This window comes from Zootoca vivipara, chromosome 12 (assembly GCF_963506605.1).
Source record: "Zootoca vivipara chromosome 12, rZooViv1.1, whole genome shotgun sequence".
Lineage (NCBI taxonomy): Eukaryota > Metazoa > Chordata > Lepidosauria > Squamata > Lacertidae > Zootoca > Zootoca vivipara.
Genome location: NC_083287.1, coordinates 17,056,551 through 17,076,168, shown reverse-complemented (window position 1 = coordinate 17,076,168; position 19,618 = coordinate 17,056,551). Strand labels below are relative to the sequence as shown.

The 19,618-nt window shown below is 42.3% G+C and overlaps 1 protein-coding gene across 4 annotated transcripts in view; it reads right to left on the bottom strand.

Moving 5' to 3' along the window:
• NEK10 (NIMA related kinase 10) overlaps positions 1 to 19,618 on the bottom strand; it is a 110,572-nt gene that overhangs the window by 18,542 nt on the left and 72,412 nt on the right. For 2 of the 4 annotated variants that reach the window (XM_060280658.1, XM_035130104.2), the window contains exons 29-32: positions 10,634 to 10,682; positions 10,179 to 10,216; positions 9,934 to 10,074; positions 489 to 589 (exon numbers count right to left, since the gene is read on the bottom strand). In XM_060280658.1, coding sequence (XP_060136641.1) covers positions 489 to 589; positions 9,934 to 10,074; positions 10,179 to 10,216; positions 10,634 to 10,682 — 329 coding nt within the window. Of the gene's footprint in view, positions 1 to 488; positions 590 to 9,933; positions 10,217 to 10,633; positions 10,683 to 19,618 lie in introns of those variants that run through there. The other 2 variants (XM_035130103.2, XM_060280659.1) reach the window with 2 other exon arrangements.

Sequence of the window (19,618 nt, the reverse complement as noted above, 5' to 3'; positions counted from 1 at the left end):
CGACAACCAAGGTATATAAGAAGCTTAAGTACAGAATGATCAGCTGAAGGAATACCAGAACTGGATGAGGAATCCTTTTATATATATGAGAAAAGGACAGCATGTTTTGGAGCAAGTGTGCTTTGTTCTCAGTGGGATAATTGGGCCTTCGGCTCTCAGGAACACAGATCAAATTACAGAGGCATTAGAGGAGATTTCGCTCCATTTTATACAGGGATTTTCCTCCCCCCCCCCAAAAAAAACTCCTTTCAGTGATAGCCTCCCCCTCTGCCAATGTTCTTTGGATTCTATTTTGGTGGTGAGAATGCAAGATTTGGATGCAATTAGGGAAAGTCAAACAAGGGAGTTAGATTTCATGCAGGCTGCTCCTACCTTCCTCTCCCACATCTCAAGCGCTGGTTGGGAGCAAGAAAACGACTGTGCTGTGCAGACAGAGCAATGAAAACAGGGACGATGGCTTGCACTAAAACAACATAATCAAAACGTACCTGAGTGATGTAGATGATCTTATGCAGCTGAATTAGAATCTGTTGAATAGGATCGCTGATCTGGCGCACCTTCCGTTGTGACACAGCAATGCCTGCAGATGCTGCAGATGACAATGCTACAATCAGCAGTGAGAACCCATTTGCTGGCCTCAGTGTCTCTCTCATATGCAGAAGTGGAAGCCGGGGAGGGAGGAAAGAAAGGGAGTAAAGCATTTGGATTTTGCAGTTGGCCAGTGAACCAAATGCTTCCTCCCCATCTTACGATAGCCTACAGAAATTTCTAAAAACAAAGCATTTCTGACATTTTCTCAATAGAAAAGGGAAACAAGTAATCACTATAAACAGGGCAAAAAAACTGCATTAAAAATTTGCATAAAGTTTGTCAAATCACCATTTTTGTACAGATTTTCAGCATGATTGGGGAAAAAGACAAAAGCCATTTTCAATCTTTGAAATGTGTATGACAATATCATTTTATGTGTGCTTTCAAAGCAGATGAAAAAATCCATTAAAGCAATTCAACTTTATTCACAGTGTTGCATAAAAAGAGTACATTTTAATCTTCCCATTTTTGTTTTCTGGCTTAGTACCATGGAATATGTGCTGCAAAACTTACAAATAGCTTGTTGTTTGAGAACAGTCAGTGTACTAGTCTACATGAATAACAATTCCTGCACATGACTTAAAATACAACTTCCTTAAAAAGGTATGGTGTCTACTGCATATGTGCACATATATCAAGTTAGCACCAGTCCCTCCCCCCAACTGATATTTAAAATTAGAACCTGTCAGGAGATGAGGTCCCTAATTCTTACTTTTGTGACACAGTTATATTACTACAATGTGATTTTCTCTCATCTTTTTTGCATGCTTAGATGCAATACCACCTCCACGTGACAGAATGCAAATCTGCTAGCAGCGAAACACTAATTCACACATTTAAATAAGGGTAGAAAAATATTATCTCTAAGAAACGGGTTAACAGATTCACAGTCTCTGGACAGCATTCACCCCCCCCCCCCTTCTCCAAAGTCAGGGAGAGCGCAGAAAGTGTCCGAACAGAAAGCACATAGGGTACAAGCTCAGATTACAAGACGTAGGAGTGACGTAGATTAATACTGTAGGGATGGAAGGGGGTGTGATCCTTAACTGGGAGCACCGCCATTCCTAGCAGATGGTTCTTTGTTCTCTAGCTATGATTATTAAAGTTTCTAACTGGTAAGAAGAGTCATTTTCCTTTGTTCTACTCATCCACTGTCATTGGGGGGGGGGGGGGAAGCCGATTCCCTGAAACCTGACCCTGCCTCACCCTGTCTCATGGGCAGGCCAACCCTGTGATTGGAAGAGCACCTTTGAATTGATCATGGTCTAATCATCATCACTATCATCTTCTAAGAATTTTGGGAATCTCTGTCTCTTGGCAGCATGGAATCAGCATAGGTAAAGGTAAAGGTACCCCTGACCGTTAGGTCATCACGGACGACTCTGGGGTTGCAGCGCTCATCTCACTTTACTGGCCAAGGGAGCCAGCTTTTGTCCGCAGACAGCTCCTGGGTCATGTAGCTAGCATGACTAAGCCACTTCTGGCGAACCAGAGCAGCGCACGGAAACACCGTTTACCTTCCTGCCAGCGGGGTACCTATTTATCTACTTGCACTCTGACGTGCTTTCGAACTGCTAGGTGGGTAGGAGCTGGGACCAACCAATGGGAGCTCACCCCGTCGCGGGGATTTGAACAGCCAACCTTCTGATAGGCAAGCCCTAGGCTCTGTGGTTTAGATCACAGCGCCACCCACATCCCTATGGAGCCAGCATAGTGTAGTGGTTAAGAGCGGTAGACTTGTAATCTGGTGAACCAGGTTCACTTCCCTGCTCCTCCACATGCACCTGCTGGGTGACCTTGGGCTATTCACACTTCTCTGAAGTCTCTCAGCCTCACTCACCTCACAGTGTTTGTTGTGCGGGAGGAAGGGAAAGGAGATTGTTAGCTGCTTTGAGACTCCTTAAGGGGAGTGAAAGACAGGATATCAAGTCCAAACTCTTCTTCTTCTTCTTGCCATGGAATCAGAGTGTTATTGCCAAGAAGGCAACCTTAAATACTGACTGGGGAAAGCATTTGCCCTGCTGCCTACAAGTCAGAACTGAAGCCAGCATGATAATGACAGCAACTGGGTCAAAAGAGATGGCACAATAAGGTCTTTATGAAGATGGTGCTTCTTTGAAGTGAGGCTGAGAATATTCCTTTGAAAAACTTAGGATTATTCACTTATATTCCATGCATAATGTATCAAATAAGTTGTCACTGATGATGTTAAGTAAGAAAGGGAATGTAGATGAAAATGTTAACCCTTGAATCATTCCGTAAAAGAGTCACTGAAACAATCACTTGAGCCCCAATCCAGCAACCTAATGTGAGAGCGGAGAAAACCTCAAAGTTCCCAAAGGAAAGCCAAGGCCTCCACCAAAAAAAGCCTGGCCTAAAGAGGCTACATTTTATCATGTGGTGGGAATGCCTGATGGTTAAAAAAAATTGGGAAATGATCTATAATGAAATGAAAAAGATGTTCAGAATAACCTTTGTTTAAAAATCAGAATCCTTTCTATTAGGTATTGTAGGAGAGGAGATCCCAAAAGACTAGAAGGAATCGTTTATGTATGCTACGACGGCCGCCCAGATATTGTTAGCCCAAAGATGGAAAGAGGAAGCAGTCCCGACCAAAGAAGATTGGCAAACCAAGTTAATGGACTATGATGAAATGGCGAAACTAACCGGAAAGCTCAGAAATCAAGATGACAAGAAATTTAGGGATAGTACAGGATATTTGAGGGGGAGGATTTGGAGTAGAAATGATATGCAGTTGAAAAGAAAATTTAAGGAACCGGGGGGGGGGGGAGTCACGGGTTTCGGAGAATCCCATTTTATGGATTAGATATTGTTTGTGTGTATATTTTTCTTAGTTTGTTGTTGTAGTTGCAATTGTTTGTTTTTTCTTATTTTTGTTGAAAACTTAATAAAAAAATTGAAAAATAATATATAATAAAAATAATAAAAAAGAAACCAGTGTGCTGGAAACCTAGTGAGAACCGTTGTTTTTTGCAAGACTCCTTGATACTGTCTCACCTCTCCCCACACCCAGCAGCTTATAAGTATGAGAGTGCCATTCACACCATTTTTGGAGGAGACAAATTTGCCACACTCCTCCTCCTCTGGAAGAGGAAAGGTGGTATCTCCCTAGGGGAGAATGTTATGACCTGATGGGTGATTTCGCCCAATGGGAAGAGGTGGTGACAGGCTATTTAAGCTTGCTCTGCCCCCCGCCCACTTCCCTCTTTTTTGTCCTTTATTTACTTAATAAATATAACCTATTTATCCACATTTGGTTGTCTTGACTCTTCTTCCTGGTGTGCTGGCAAGGGGGACAGAGAGAGAAAGAGAGGAGAAACTGAGCTGATGATGTAGTCCCACGATGTGAGTTTTTCTAAGCTTTGGCAAATTCTTGGGGAAATCTCAAACCTATCCCTAGAATTCTATTTAAAAAAGAAAAAGGCTTGTAAAGACCCAGCCCAACCCAAATTAAAGCGGGCAGGTTTTGAACTGTTTTATCAAATAAAAAGTCATACTAAATAAAAAGAGGTTTGCAGGTTTTCTGAGGGGGGGGTGAGGTAAGAATCGAAAAGGAATCTAAGCATCATACCTTTGTCCAAGTCCAGTCACTGTAACAACACCACCTATGGGATTGTTATGTGACAAAGCTTAAAAGAGGCAGAGCTTTACACTTGACCGATCCCAATATTTCCTTCCCTTTTGGGCACTGATTGTGCAGGAAGATACTGCTGCTAATACTATTCTTGAAAAGATGAACATTCCCTTCAATATCTCTGAAGAACGGTACTGCCATCGCTAGCCGAAACTCCTTTGTAATGTCTTTCAATACGATTTCAGACCAAGATCAGGTATTATGCAGCTTAGCCAACAATTAATTCACTTACCCAAGCAAACTATTTCTGCTAAGCAATTCAGCAAAGCACACCATACAAATGGCACACACTAGAAGTATTGAGAATTGAACAATGCACAGATAAACAGAATAGGCACTGGCCACTTAAATTAAAAATGTCATCATAACTGAGCACCGTTCAAGGGAAAATATTAATTCAAGCTCTAAGAATCCGTGGAAGAATACTGATCGTTCAACCTGTTGATAATCAAATATAGTTAAATAATAAACTATAAAGCATTCACTGATAAAGCAAAATATACCAGTTGACAAAAAAAAGTAGGACCTAGCAATTGAAATACAAAAAGGTTCTAATCACTGCATATATTAGGGTCATATTTATTCCATATGTCTTATGGTGTCCCCGTGAGCATCAACCATGCACAAATATCTGCAAATTTTAATTGGATGCATCACATTTGAATCACGCTTTGAAAGGGTATTGTCTCCCATCTTCTTAGGTGGGGCAGGAGAAGGGAACCTCTTATAAATGCAACATATATCTACTAGCCCTTGTTTCATGAAATAAGATCAGGGTTACTAATAAGGAGTTTTTTTGCGTTATGGCAAAAAGAATAATGTCCTCTGCATTTGGGCACAGTATTTGTAACTTGACTAAGGTGCCCTGATCTGCCAACAGGCCATCTGGCAAGCTCAGAGATTAGCAGCCTCAACACGAGTACAATTTCTCATGCATTCTTCTGTTCCTGTGTTAGAACTCCATTGTTGCTTTTCTCGCTAAGTTTGTTCTGGGATCTGGCTGCCGTAACGGGTTGGATGAGGGCAAATAAACTGAAACTGAATCCTGATAGCTTGGTGGTGTCTGGATCTTGGAAATATGAGAATGACTTGCTCTTGACAGGGTTTCAGGTACATAGTCTGGGGGTGCTCTCTAATACGGCCACAACACTTGGCCACAGTGACCCATCCTCTGATAACCTCCCCTCCTGGCTTACTAGATTGCATTCAACATTGGGCTGCTCTTGCAGATGTCTTAGAAACTGCAGTTGATGCAAAAAAAAAAGTTATATATTTTTTCATAAAAATTAATTATTTATACCCCGCCCACCCGGCTGGGTTTCCCCAGCCACTCTGGGTGGCTTCCAACAAAAGATTAAAAATACATTAAAACATCAAACATTTAAAAACTTCCCTAAACAGGGCTGCCTTCAGGTGTCTTCTAAAAGGCAGATAACTGTTTATTTCCTTGACATCTGATGGGAGGGCATTCCACAGGGCAGGCTGCACTGCTGAGAAGGCCCTCTGCCTTGTTTCCTGTAGCTTTGCTTCTCACAATGAGGGAACCGCCAGAAGGCCCTCGGAGCTGGACCTCAGTGTCCAGGTGGAACAATGGGGGTAGAGACGCTCCTTCAGGTATACTGGGCCGAGGCCATTTAGGGCTTTAAAGGTCAGCACCAACACTTTGAATTGTGCTCGGAAACGTACTGGGAGCCAATGCAGGTCTCTCAGGACTGGTGTTATATGGTCTCGGCGGCCACTCCCAGTCACCAGTCTAGCTGCCGCATTCTGGATTAGTTGTAGTTTCTGGGTCACCTTCAAAGGCAAACCCCCTCTGATGAGACAGTCTGCGGGCAGGTAGGGTCTCAGCCTGCATACCAGATGGAGCTGGTAGACAGCTGCTCTGGACACAGAATTGACCTGCACCTCCATGGACAGCTGTGAGTCCAAAATGACTCCCAGGCTGTGCCCCTGGTCCTTCAGGGGCACAGTTAACCCCATTCAGAACTAGGGAGTCCCCCACACCTGCCCGCTCCCTGTCCCCCAAAAACTGTACTTATGTCTTGTCAGATTCAACCTCAACCTGTCAATGGCCAAAACAATGTGGCGCTGGTTCTTAAAATTCCTCACTGGCTACCAAATAGTTTCTGGCCCAAATTAATGGTTCCACAAATGACATGTAAAGCCCTAAGGGGCTTGGGAACTATACTTGAGTGAGCACCTCTCTCTCTCTGTGTGTGTGTGTGTGTGTGTGTGTGTGTATGTATATATATATATATATATATATATATATATATATATATATATATATATATATATATTCCTGCTTGTGAGCTGAGATGTTCTGGGGAGGACCTGCCACTGGAAAATGCACACTAGGTGTTAACATGTGGGTAGGCCTTTTCTACCATGGTACCCCAGTGCCCCCAAGTGTGGCTGACACTCATGCTACCAAAATCCAGGTGCCAGGTGAACAGGGTGGATAAAAATCAATGATTTTTTTTAAAAAATCAAAAAAATCGGATTTTTTTGATTTAAATCGGATTTTTTTGATTTAAATCGATTTTTTTGATTTAAATTGGATTTTTTTAATAAAATGCTTTTTGAGGAAAACATATTACCATCCAAAGGTTATTCCATCATGAAATAAAGATTAGTTTTTTAATTTTGTAGTATAAGGTTGTATATGTTTGATTTTGGGGGTAAATAAATTCCATTAATCCATTCACAATGTCATGCTCTTCCAGAGGTTTTTGTAAGATTATTGGGCAGTTTCTCTGCCTACAAGATATTATCACAGGTGCTTGGTTTACTTTTGCAGTTCTCAAAACTGAATTTGACTCAACAGAGATCACATGCCTCTTCTTCACAGCAAAAATGTTATAACATGAACAGAGTTGAGAAAAAGACCTTAATCCTATTGTTCTACAAACCTATGAATACAGAAGCAACCCCTTCAGTGCTAAGTTTCAAGAAGTTCAGTGAATAGAATAGAAACAATATTTTTCTGATTGTTTGGAGTGGACAGTATTTAAGTTTTTCATGTGTAGGCTGGGCTGACAGTCTAAGTTTCTTAAAATATATATATTTTGTTTTTGTTTAGCCAAATTAGTTAACAAACATGGATGTTTGTTTAAGCAAATAACATTTGCTGAAATGTTATTGTTTCAGTTGAATAAATCTATTTAAATTGTTATTATTAAGGTAATGATTATTTTTCTCCTTCCTAAGTACAACAGTAAAGTTGTCCAAATATGAATGATTAACCTATTAAACTGGGGATAAAAAAAACTAATATGAAAAGTTGTTATTCTAAAAATCTTCATCTACTTGCATATTAAAGTTATACCAGCAAGAATTAGTCTTTATGATTTAAATCAACTATGATTTAAATCAAGCCTTACTGACTAGTGATTTAAATTGTGATTTAAATCGTGATTTAAATCAGTTTGATTTAAATCAAATCCACCCTGCAGGTGAAACTTGGGCATTAGTGCTGTGTTTGATATTGTTGATCCCGCTTTATTGTATTTTCTCTGCAGTATTTTTTTTAAGCACTGAGATGTTGTCATTTTATTGATTTTATTGTGATGCACCCAGGATACAAATAGCCTAAATAAATAAATAAATAGATGTTCTTCAGCACCTATGAAAGGTCAGACAGTCTAGTATCATTAAGACTAGGTTTATTTTAAGAGCTGTGGTAGAAGGAGGCAACTAGCAGCTCTCAGAGGATACTTATCTTTTTGGAAATATCTAAAAATCATATTCCTTGTCATGAAACCCATAGTAAGACACAGGCAATGGGACCTTTTCACCCTTTCAGTGTGAAAAGCAAGACCGTAAGTCTTCCCCTTATTTAACAGCAATTAGAAGATGAGGTGCAAAAAAGGGGGGCCTGCAGGAGAGGCAAGCTATGTTGCACTTAAATGCATGCGAGAAAATAGTATTCTTTGTGACAATGCAGCATCGCAGGGGCAATTTTCAGAAATGCCAGGAGTTTGGGGGGGGTTGAGCCACTGCTGCTGTAGGGGGAAAGCCGCAAGCGGGAGAAAGATAAACCTACCCAGCTGCTTCTCAACTGAAATTAATGCCGCCACCCCCCCCACCCCCCCAAAGTGGTTTTCAGGAAGGAAGGAAGGAAGGAAGCCATCAGATTTTCTTTACATGCAGTTTCATGTGTTGGGTAATTTCACCTGGACAGCATCTCTGCTGCTGTTCTTACTAGAGAAGTCTAGGAGGGAGTTAGTTAAAAAGACTTTCGCCTGAGTCTTGGAATTAGCAGTTGGCATGCAGAATAAGGCCTTGGCTGTTGTTCACACTGAGGAGGAGAGTATTAACAGGTCCTTTGCTCATATCTTATCTCTTATGTAAATCATTGCTGCAGATCTAGAGTTTCTGGCCCTTCGAACCCTGGTTCCATTTAAAATATGGATCTTGTTAAAAAGTAATTTTCAGCCAAGATGCTGCACAGTGCTTCCCCCCCCCCCCAATATATATTTAGGGGTACTCTCATTTTGACTCAGGAAAATCACCATTTTATAGTTCAAATCGGGGGAAATAAATATAGTAAATGGACAAAAGTACAAAGATTCACAAAATGTTTAGGGGTATGCATACCCCTGAGTCCCCCCCCCCCGAAAAAAGCACTGGTGCTACACAATAGATTTTATTGTTGAACTAGAAGACTAGGTAAGGTGAAGGTAAAGGGGCCCCTGACCATTAGGTCCAGTCTTGTCCGACTCTGGGGTTGCAGCGCTCATCTCGCTCTATAGGCCGAGGGAGCCGGCGTTTGCCCACAGACAGTTTCCGGGTCATGTGGCCAGCATGACAAAGCTGCTTCTGGCGAACCAGAGCAGCACACGGAAACGCCGTTTACCTTCCCGCCGGAGCAGTCCCTATTTATCTACTTGCACTTTGACGTGCTTTCGAAATGCTAGGTTGGCAGGAGCTGGGACCGAGCAACGGGAGCTCACCCCGTCACAGGGATTCGAACCACCGACCTTCTGATCAGCAAGCCCTAGGCCCTGTGGTTTAACCCACAGCGCCACCTGGGTTCCCCACCCCCAGAAAAAAGTACTGGTGCTACACAATAGATTTTATTGTTGAACTAGAGGACTAGGTGGCTAAGGTAAAGGACCCCTTGACGGTTAAGTCCAGTCAAATGTGACTATGGGATTGCGGAGCTCATGTCGCTTTCAGGCCAAGGGAGCCGGCATTCATCCACAGCTAAGGAACCACCAAGGAAAGAAGGCTCAGAGCCCAGAGAGAAGTAGTAGTCAGAAACATCTGAAAGGGGAACTTTTGACTTGAATTTCCTGAGATTTTTTTATCCATGTACAGTGGTGCCTCGCTTAACGAATGCCCTGCTTAACGAAATTTTCGCTTAACGAAAGGTTTTTTCTAGCGGAGGTTGCCTCGCTAGACGAATTCGTTTTCGTCTAGCGAATCGCGGTTTCCCATAGGAATGCATTGGAATTCAATTAATGCGTTCCTATGGGCAAAAAAAAATCCAATGCATTCCTATGGGATTCGCTAGACGAATTTTTTCGTTATAAGAAAAGACCCGTGGAACGAATTAAATTTGTCTAGCGAGGCACCACTGTATTTCTTTCTATTCAAGAATACATCTACACTATTTCTAAACTGGAAATGAATCTTTGTTCTGTTATAACTTTGAGTGCAAAAATTATACTATTAAGTACTACCATGATCTTTCAGATTGCGAAGAATCACAGCTGGTAGGCTATGGGACTTCCACCCTGTTACTAACGAGTCCTCTATTTTCTGAACGTGGGCCCTGAACATGAGCGAAGGAGCTTTCAGAAGCAGATCAAAGGGCAGCAAAGCTGAAGGAATAAAAGAAGAAACTGCATGTGAAACTATAACAAACTTTAAATGAGTGCAGAAACGGCAAGAAGTCTTTCCATTATAGTTGCAGGTGTGAAATTACCTGGTCTTGGTCTGGATCCTGGCAGTCCTATATAATCTCTGTAAAACAGAAAGCATATTGATCATAATTTTTCCAACAATCTTTGTATTAGAAACTCAACGTGGTATTCCGGGTCTGGTCAGTTTCTAGGTGGGAGGTTGCTACCGAGAGGGCCTTCTCAGTAGTGGCACCCACCCTGTGGAACCACCAAAAAAGCAAATTTGCTGGGATGTTATTTTGTGAAGCTTTTTTTTAAAAAAAATACACGAGAAACCTTGATGGTTTTGGCCTTTGCAAGCAAAGATTTCAGAGGTGCCACGCAATCTTAAGTGCTGGTAAGGACATCCAGTGTGATTTCAACATCCTGGAAGATATTTCCTAATTTTGAACATTTCTAAGTTCTGAGGTATTGTACAGTCACAGCTTTGGAGAACTCAAGATTAAAGCTGGCCAAAGATTTTACATTGCAAGCTTACCTTGCGTTAGTCTGTCTTTCAGAAGCGCTGAAGCTTCGTTTTATAATACCTGTAATGAAAGCACAATTGATATATTCTTAATGCTGGAAATATTTTCAGATGCCAGAAATAGATTCAGTCTCCCAACATTTTTATCCTATCATAGCAACTTTTAAAAGAAACTGGTAATGAAAGATAGCTCTAAAAATAAAGTGAACCAATATGTATGCAGTGCATAATGATTCACACAGATTCTAAATATCGCATTTTAATCAGACTAGTGAACCGCGAGAAAATTCTACTAGCTTGCCCAAACAGCTGTGCGCAAACCTACTACATTGCTTTCATTATAAAATGCATTTCTACCCCACTCTTTCCAAAGTATTTTTCAGGCAATAAATGTCTATTTCTTTCCGTCAGTGTCTAAAGAGTCTACTGCAATTTTTACACACCTATCAATTCTTGTATTCTGTTTATTATTTTTGTAACATTGATACTCGAAATAGCACAATATATTATGTTTCTTTTTTTATGTCCCCAAAGGAGCTGTCTTTTGGTGTCTATTGTGTCACTGGTAGAATTAATCTTAAAGTAACTGTATAATGTTAAAGCCCTCTGCTCTATTATCTCACCAATTTTTTTAAAAAAAAATTTGATTCTTTTTATAACCATCATTCAATTTATCAAGCACCCACTTTCTTAGTTTAAAACAACTAAAGCAATTATCATCTTTGGCTATTACCTCTCTCCATTATTTTACATATGGTAACATTCTGTTGTCTTCTACTAACGCCGCAAACTTTGCTAATTTATAGAATTTCCAGCCTTAATCTTCCAAAATTTTAATTAAAATTCAGATTTCTAAATGCAGCAGCTACTGCCAAGTATGGAATAGGCATCTTGGAAAAGAAATACAGGATCACAAGTGAAGATATACATGGGAAACAGGAATGGAAGTTTTCTTTGTGTCACTTCGAACCACATCTTATTATAAGACCATTGCAAGAGGCTTTTGACGTCCTGGAGGCCTTAAAGAAAACACCCATGAATTATCATCTCATTGTTGAAAATGTGCAAAACCACAAGAGCCAATCAGATGCATGGATGGTGGAACTGCCTTCATATTAGAATTCCAGGTGTTATATTCATGTGTGGAGCTGGAGGGCACTATCCTGCTCTCCTCCTGCAGTTATCCGGTAAAGGTAAAGGTACCCCTGACCATTAGGTCCAGTCGTGACCGACTCTGGGGTTGTGGCGCTCATCTCGCATTATTGGCCGAGGGAGCCGGCGTACAGTTTCCAGGTCATGTGGCCAGCATGACAAAGCCGCTTCTGGCAAACCAGAGCAGCACATGGAAACGCCGTTTACCTTCCCGCTGTAGCGGTACCTATTCATCTACTTGCACTTTGACATGGTTTCAAACTGCTAGGTTGGCAGGAGCTGGGACCGAGCAACGGGAGCTCACCCCGTTGCAGGGATTCAAACCGTTGACCTTCTGATTGGCAAGCCCTAGGCTCAGTGGTTTAACCCACAGCGCCATCCGCATCCCTCAGTTACCAGGTAGTTCTTAGAAATTCTCAGTCCTATCATTCCTATTTCCTCCACCAGGTTTCCATTTATTTATTGCTTTAATATCAAACATTTCCTACATGGAGTTGAAGGTGATGTACCTAGTTCTCCCTCATCCCATTTTAACTGCACAACAACCTGAGAGGTAGGTTAGGCTAAGTGAGTGGTCTAAGGTCATCCACCAAGCTTCATTGCTGAGTGGGGATTAGACCCCTTTCTCCCAGGTCCTAGTCCAATACTCTAACCCAGGGGTCACGAAACGTTTTCAGCAGGGGGCCGGTCTACTGTCCCTCAGACCTTGTGGGGGGCCGGACTATATTTTGAAGGGGAAAAAATGAACGAATTCCTATGCCCCACAAATAACCAAGAGATGCATTTTAAATAAAAGCACACATTCTACTCATGTAAAAACATGCTGATTCCCGGACCGTCCGCGGGCCGGATTGAAAAGGCGATTGGGCGGCATCCGGCCCCCGGGCCTTAGTTTGGGGACCCCTGCTCTAACCACTACACCATTCTGGCTCTGCATTAGGACAACATTCTACATCATTTAGTTGTTGCAGCATCACCAAACCATTCTTAAAGCCTAACAGCATTCCAATTTATCTTACAGTGTGCAATGAGAATGACATTTATATGAAAGCTGGTACCAATACAATGCCAAGTGCATAAAATAGCAGAGAAATATAAACAGACTAGCAGCCCCCTACCTGGTGTGGCTTGGGAATTCAAAAAAAACCAAAAGACCACTACAGTTTTGAAACTGGCAATTAGAATCAGTGAAGTTGTGAAAGTTTTAGCTCACCCCATCTTGATTCAAAATGGCATCCAAACCTAGATGGGAGACCTGCTCCTTGATATCAGGAACTACAGTCAAACCTCGGTTTGTGACCACAATTCATTCCGGGGAGCCGGTCGCTCCCCGAGGACGTCGTAAACGGAGTGGCTCTTCTGCGCGTGCGTGAAGCGCCGATAGAGTGCTTCTGCGCATGCGCATGCTGCTCAGATCGCTTCTGCGCATCCGCGTGCTGCGCAACCCGGATGTAAACACTTCCGGGTCTGCAGCGGTCGCAAACTGATTGGTTGCAAACCGAAGCGGTCGCAAACCAAGGTTTGACTGTATAATGTAAAACTATGTTTTGATATACGTCCAAATGCATAGAGAACAAGCAGCTTCCCAAAATATATAGTGGATGTAAACAAGGATCAGCAACGGTACCTTAAATTTATCAAGTAAAAGGGCTTGCAGAGGGCCTTCTCAGTAGTGGCACATGCCCTGTGGAACGCCCTCCCATCAGATGTCAAGGAAATCAACATCCATCTGACTTTTAGAAGACATCTGAAGGCAGCCCTGTTTAGGGAAGTTTTTGTTTGATGTTTTATCATGTTTTTAATCTTCTGTTGGGAGGTGCCCAAAGTGTCTGGGGAGGCCCAGCCAGATAGTTGGGGCATATAAGTAAGAAATTATTATTATTATTATTATTATTATTATTATTATTATTATTATTATTATTTCATAACTGGAGCAGTATCAGAAAACCAACACTGACAGGCTGTAGCCCAAAATGAGAAGCAAAGCGTCAGCCTATTGACACTTTGGAGGCCCAAGTATGCCAAGAGCCAGCTAATATGGCCCACTTGATAGAGTGCTTGACTTGTGCCGAGAAAACGGAGTTCAAACTGCTTTTAAGAATTTAAGAATAGCCTGCTGGATGAGGCCAATGGCCCATCCAGTCCTGCTCTCACAGTGGCCAACCAAACGCTTGTAGAAAACCACCAATCAGGACCCGGGCACAAGAACATCCTCTCCTCTTGTAGCTTCCAGCAACAAGAGCATTACTGCCATAGCATTTTCTGTTTAAATAAAGGTAACATATCATATTTTTTCCAACCCAACAAGGTAAGTAAATCAAATTAGGTTTTAAGCAGAGACCTTATCACAGCTCTCTAGTTACAGATCTGTGTAGCCAAACATTATACGACATGGATAACAGGCGTGCGGAACCTTTGGCACTGAAGATATTGGTGGACTAGAACTCCCATCATCCCTGACCACTTGCTGTTTCTGGGGCTGATGGGAGTTGGAATCCAAGAACAATTCGAGGGCAGCAGGTTCCCCACTCCTGATTTATCGAGGAGGAGGAGACGACACAAAATATTGTGTCCAAATATTCTTTTGTCGGACTGGGTACGCCCTTAACTACATTGAAACACCATAAATCAGTTTTCAGTTGTTTCAAAAGAAGTGAGTCTGGTATGAATAATTTTGTCTGCATTCTTCAAATCTGTTCTCATTATATAGACTTTGCTCAGCTGTCTTTAAAACCTAGCTTCAGTGCGAATTAGAAGGTTGTGATGTGATAGAATTAGAAGGTTGTGATGTGACCGGTCAGAAAGAATACATCATCACAGTAGTATGATAACTAACACCTTCAGAGAATCAAGAGCACTGAAGCTCACCTCCATGCTACGGGTTTTATTTAATGAATTCAGGGCAAGGCACTTGATCTCATTTGTGTCCTATTGGCTGCTCTCCAAGGTAATCTAGGGCACACTGAATAAAAACAATTTCACAGCACACCGTGAAAAAGAGAGACTAGCTAACAAAAGAAAAAAATGTATCTAAAACATTTATTGTTTGGAAAGCTGCACAGTTGATTGTCAAGAGTTGCACTACTCAAAGCAGAGACACTTAGATTTAGCAATTGTTTCCCTTGGCAAATAGAAGGGGGGGGGAAGCATTATTTTTTCTCATTCTTAGCTCTGTTCTATTTGCACTCGTTAGTTCTTTTATGGTATCATAAACACAAACAATAAACCACAGCCCCACTTTTCTTCTCTCAGAGGCAGGCACAAATTGTTCCAAGCACTTGAGCATAATCCATTAAGTGCGAATAAGTTGCTATTAAATTAGGCAGCCGGGGGGGGGGGGATGACATATTATTTATGCTTGAGCTCAATTTTAGTTTTGTCTGGAACCATTTTGTAACCTAGACCAAGTGGTCAGAAATTAACAAGAGGCTGGAAATGGGACAAAAATGTCTCTAGATCTATACTGGATCATGCCAGCAGACATTGTGCCCTTCCAACATGGAATGGGGCTTACCCACTGACATGTGAAAAGACCTAGAAGTCAGATATGTGTGAAATCAAGTTTTAGATATCTAGTAGACATCCAAGTAATAATCAGGTTTTTTTACAGTGATCACAAGTTGGTTTGGGGGTGGGGGATATTGGATTATCATAAGACAATCTCTCTCTCTCTCTCTCTCTCTCTCTCTCTCTCTCTCTCTCTCTGTGTGTGTGTGTGTGTGTGTGTGTTCCTCTTCCCATCCCTGAACCCCAAATTTCAGTTCAAAGGAGGAGAAGGCACATTGAAACTTGCAAATAGCAATTCATATTTTTATGGGCTAATCATGTAACATTTAGTATATTATGGAAAACTATTGAGGAATCCATGTTTGATTGCTTCGTTAGATCAGCGTTTCTCAACCGCTGTTCCGCGGCACACTAATGCTGGCTGGTGTGCCGCGATGTGCGGCGACAAGAAGGGCGATTTGCATTGTCACGTGCCTGGCGGCCGCCAATACATGACACTGACCCGCCGGAAAGGAAGCCAGCCGGGTCACGACGCGGGGCGAGCGCAGCTCTCAACAGCCACCACCACGGGAGGGTGGTTTTAGACAAACTTAAAGAAGCTGGCTGGATGAGCTCAACCTGAAACTTGCTGAGCAAAGGATTGTGCTGGCAGAGAAATCAGCGGCTTGTGAAGCCTTATTACAGGAGATTGCAACCAACACAGCAATTGGCAAGTGTTTCTTACAGTCATAATTATATAGTCAATATAGGGCGGCACAGAGTTAAATTTTTTAACTTTTTAAATGGTGGTGTGCCTCGTGATTTTTTTCATGGAACAAGTGTGCCTTGGCCCAAAAAGGTTGAGAAACACTGCGTTAGATGTTCATAAAGCTTTCAATAAAATACGTTGTCGGAGTTATTTGTATCTACTCCTGTTGGACTTCGGCAAACTTAAATAGACTGGCCCATCCTGGAGGGCGGGGGCGGGGGGGTTAAACTGGGATTTTGTTTTCATATATTTTTTCCCCTGGTTTTGTAATTGTTTTACAGTGGACGCTCGGGTTGCGAACGTGATCTGTGCAGGAGGCACGTTCGCAACCCACAGTGCCGCGTCTGCGGATGCGCAGATCATGATTTGGTGCTTCTGCACATGCGCCGAAACCCGGAAGTAACCCGTTCAGGTACTTCCAGGTTCGCGCAGTGCGCAACCTGAAAAGACGCAACCTGAAGCATCTGTAACCCGAGGTATGACTGTATAATGGAAATCGGTAAAACTATATTTATTTTCAAAAGTCAAAAAAGGACAGACTCTCAATCTAAACAAAACTTAAGTGACACAGTTTGACAAGGGAGTATAAAGCAGGAAGGTTTTTTAATTGCAGAAAGCAGAAGGAAATGCTAGGAAGCCATAAAAACCACCCAGTCCTACCATAACAAACTCTAGACAATAGCATACAGTACCTAGTGGGATCCATCAATACGTCAGTGTTCATGTAAAACGTAATCTAAAATGTGCGATTCTTCTATAATTATTTTCTGAGCCCTGCAGCGCTACAGTTCTAGAAATGTTGACTAGAATTAATGAGTTTATAGGTAACTGGGGAGACCTTATTATTTTTGTCAATGTGAGCAAAGGGTCTCAAGCAAAGAGATAGGTGGCATTCAAATAATGTTGTTATTGTTGTTGTTTTTTAAAAAACCTATATAGATCAATGTGGCAATTAAAACTGCATGATCAAACACTTTATCTGTCACAACAGTTATTGGATCCACTTGATCAGACCTCACGTATGAGAGAAAGCTGATTGCCTAAAAGGGAGCTGATGCTTTCTAAAACATTATCACAAAGGTGTAAAGAGGCAGAAGCTGGCTTTAAAGGCAGGCTATTATTTCTAATTTGGGCAGGTAGTTAAATTGCCATAAGTATAAATTGCCATAAGTATAAATATATTCTGTATCTAAGAGGGTGGGGGGGGGGAGTGCCAAATGTAAGATTATTAATACATCTGAAAAATGTGATTCTGAAAGGAAATTAGTGGGGGGAGCATCCCACAAACGTTAGCTTTAAGTATTCCTAATAGACATTTATATTCATGTGAACATTTTACCAAAGAATGAAATTCCAAAAGACCATAACCATCCTAAAGTTTTCATATAATGTCTATATTCACAAATAATAATAATAATAATAATAATAATAATAATAATATATTTATACCCCACCCATCTGGCTGGGTTTCCCCAGCTACACTGAGCGGTTTCCAACAAAATATTAAAATACAATAGTCTGTTAAACATTAAAAGATTCCCTAAACAGGGCTGCCTTCAGATGTCTTCTAAAAGTCTTGTAGTTGTTTTTCTCTTTCACATCTGGTGGGAGGGCGTTCCACAGGGCGGGTGAAGGCCCTCTGCCTGGTCACCTGTAACTTGGCTTCCTGCAAGGGAACCACCAAAAGGCGCCTGGCGCTGGACCTCAGTGTCTGGGATGAACAATGGGGGTGGAGATGCTCCTTCAGGTATACTGGGCCAAGGCCGTTTAGGGCTTTCAAGGTCAGCACCAACACCAATTGTGCTCAGAAACGTACTGGCAGCCAATGTAGGTCTTTCAAGACCAGTGTTATGTGGTCTTGGCGGCCGCTCCCAGTCACCAGTCTAGCTGCCGCATTCTGGATTAGCTGTAGTTTCCGGGTCACCTTCAAAGGTAGCCCCACATAGAGCGCATTGCAGTAATCCAAGCGAGAGATAACTAGAGCATGCACCACTCTGGCGAGTCAGTCTGCGGGCAGGTAGGGTCTCAGCCTGCGTACCAGATGGAGCTGGTAAACAGCTGCCCTGGACAAAGAATTGACCTGCACCTCCATGGATAGCTGTGAGTCCAAAATGACTCTCAGGCTGCGCACCTGGTCCTTCAGGGGCACAGTTACCCCATTCAGGATCAGGGAGTCCTCCACACCTGCCTGCCTCCTGTCCCCCACAAACAGTACTTCTGTCTTGTCAGGATTCAACCTCAATCTGTTAGCCGCCATCCATCCTCCAACCGCCTCCAGGACCTTCACCGCCTTCACTGGTTCTGATTTGAAAGAGAGGTAGAGCTGGGTATCATCTGCAAACTGATGAACACCCAGCCCAAACCCCCCGATGATCTCTCCCAGTGGCTGCATGTAGATGTTAAAAAGCATGGGGGAGAGGACAGAGCCCTGAGGCACCCCACAAGTGAGAGCCCAGGGGTCTGAGCACTCATCCCCCACCACCACTTTCTGAACACGGCACAGGAGGAAGAGCAGAACCACTGTATAACAGTGCCCTAGCTCCCAGCCCCTCTAGAAGGATGTTATGGTCGATGGTATCAAAAGCCGCTGAGCGATCCAGCAGAACTAGGAAACAGCTCTCACCTCTGTCCCTAGCCCGCCGGAGATCATCGGCCAGTGCAACCAAGGCAGTTTAAGAAATAAATTTCATTAAACAAATTTAGCAAGACAAGTTATCAAACAATATAATCAATTACATTTCCCCCCTTTTTATTCCCTCCCCTCCCTCCCTCCCCCACCTCCTCGAGACTTCCCTCAGCTCCCCTCTCTGATTTGTTAGAACATATGATTTTCTGCATGTAATAAAATTGTACATGTCATTACTTTATCTGTCATGTGTTCTACCAATAAATTTGTGAATGTTTATTCAAAACCTACCAAGGAGTCCAAGTCCTTTTTCTAAGTTCTCATGCTCTAAACCATAGCTATGACTAACCACTTTTAACCAAGTAAGCTCGGTAGCTGAAAACCGAAGTGAACTTCTCTGATTTTATCCCCCCATCTATATCAGCAAGCAAATTCTACACAACACTGACATCAGTTTTATCTACAAAGACTTACCTGATACGTATATCTATCACCCGCTTTTTTAAAAAAGGGTCTGAATTGCAAGGGCTGGACTAGATGACCCTCATGGTCCTTTCCAACTCTACAATTCTATGATTCTATGTTTCTCTGATTGCCAAACATATAATTGTTATAACAGAGTCCAATAGCATACTTCACCTTTTCGAGTAGGCCATAGCTTACATCTTCCCATTATTACATTTTCTCCTTGCAATGGCAATGCTGGTGTTATACAAAATGAATACTGTTTCAACATACGAAGCTTGAATTACTACAACGCCACTGTGAACCAGGGCTCATTTCTCAAATCACAACTACATACATCTTGACCAAGGTCAGTGTTACAGCTTTGCTGGTGCAAGGGCTTTCTGTATGTGCAACAGAATTTCCTCTTGTGCAGAAGTCTCCCTTGGCTTCTTTTGAACTCAAAATCAGCTTAGGAGAGTTGGGGGACCCACCCGAGCAGACTGAGGGGTGGGGCACG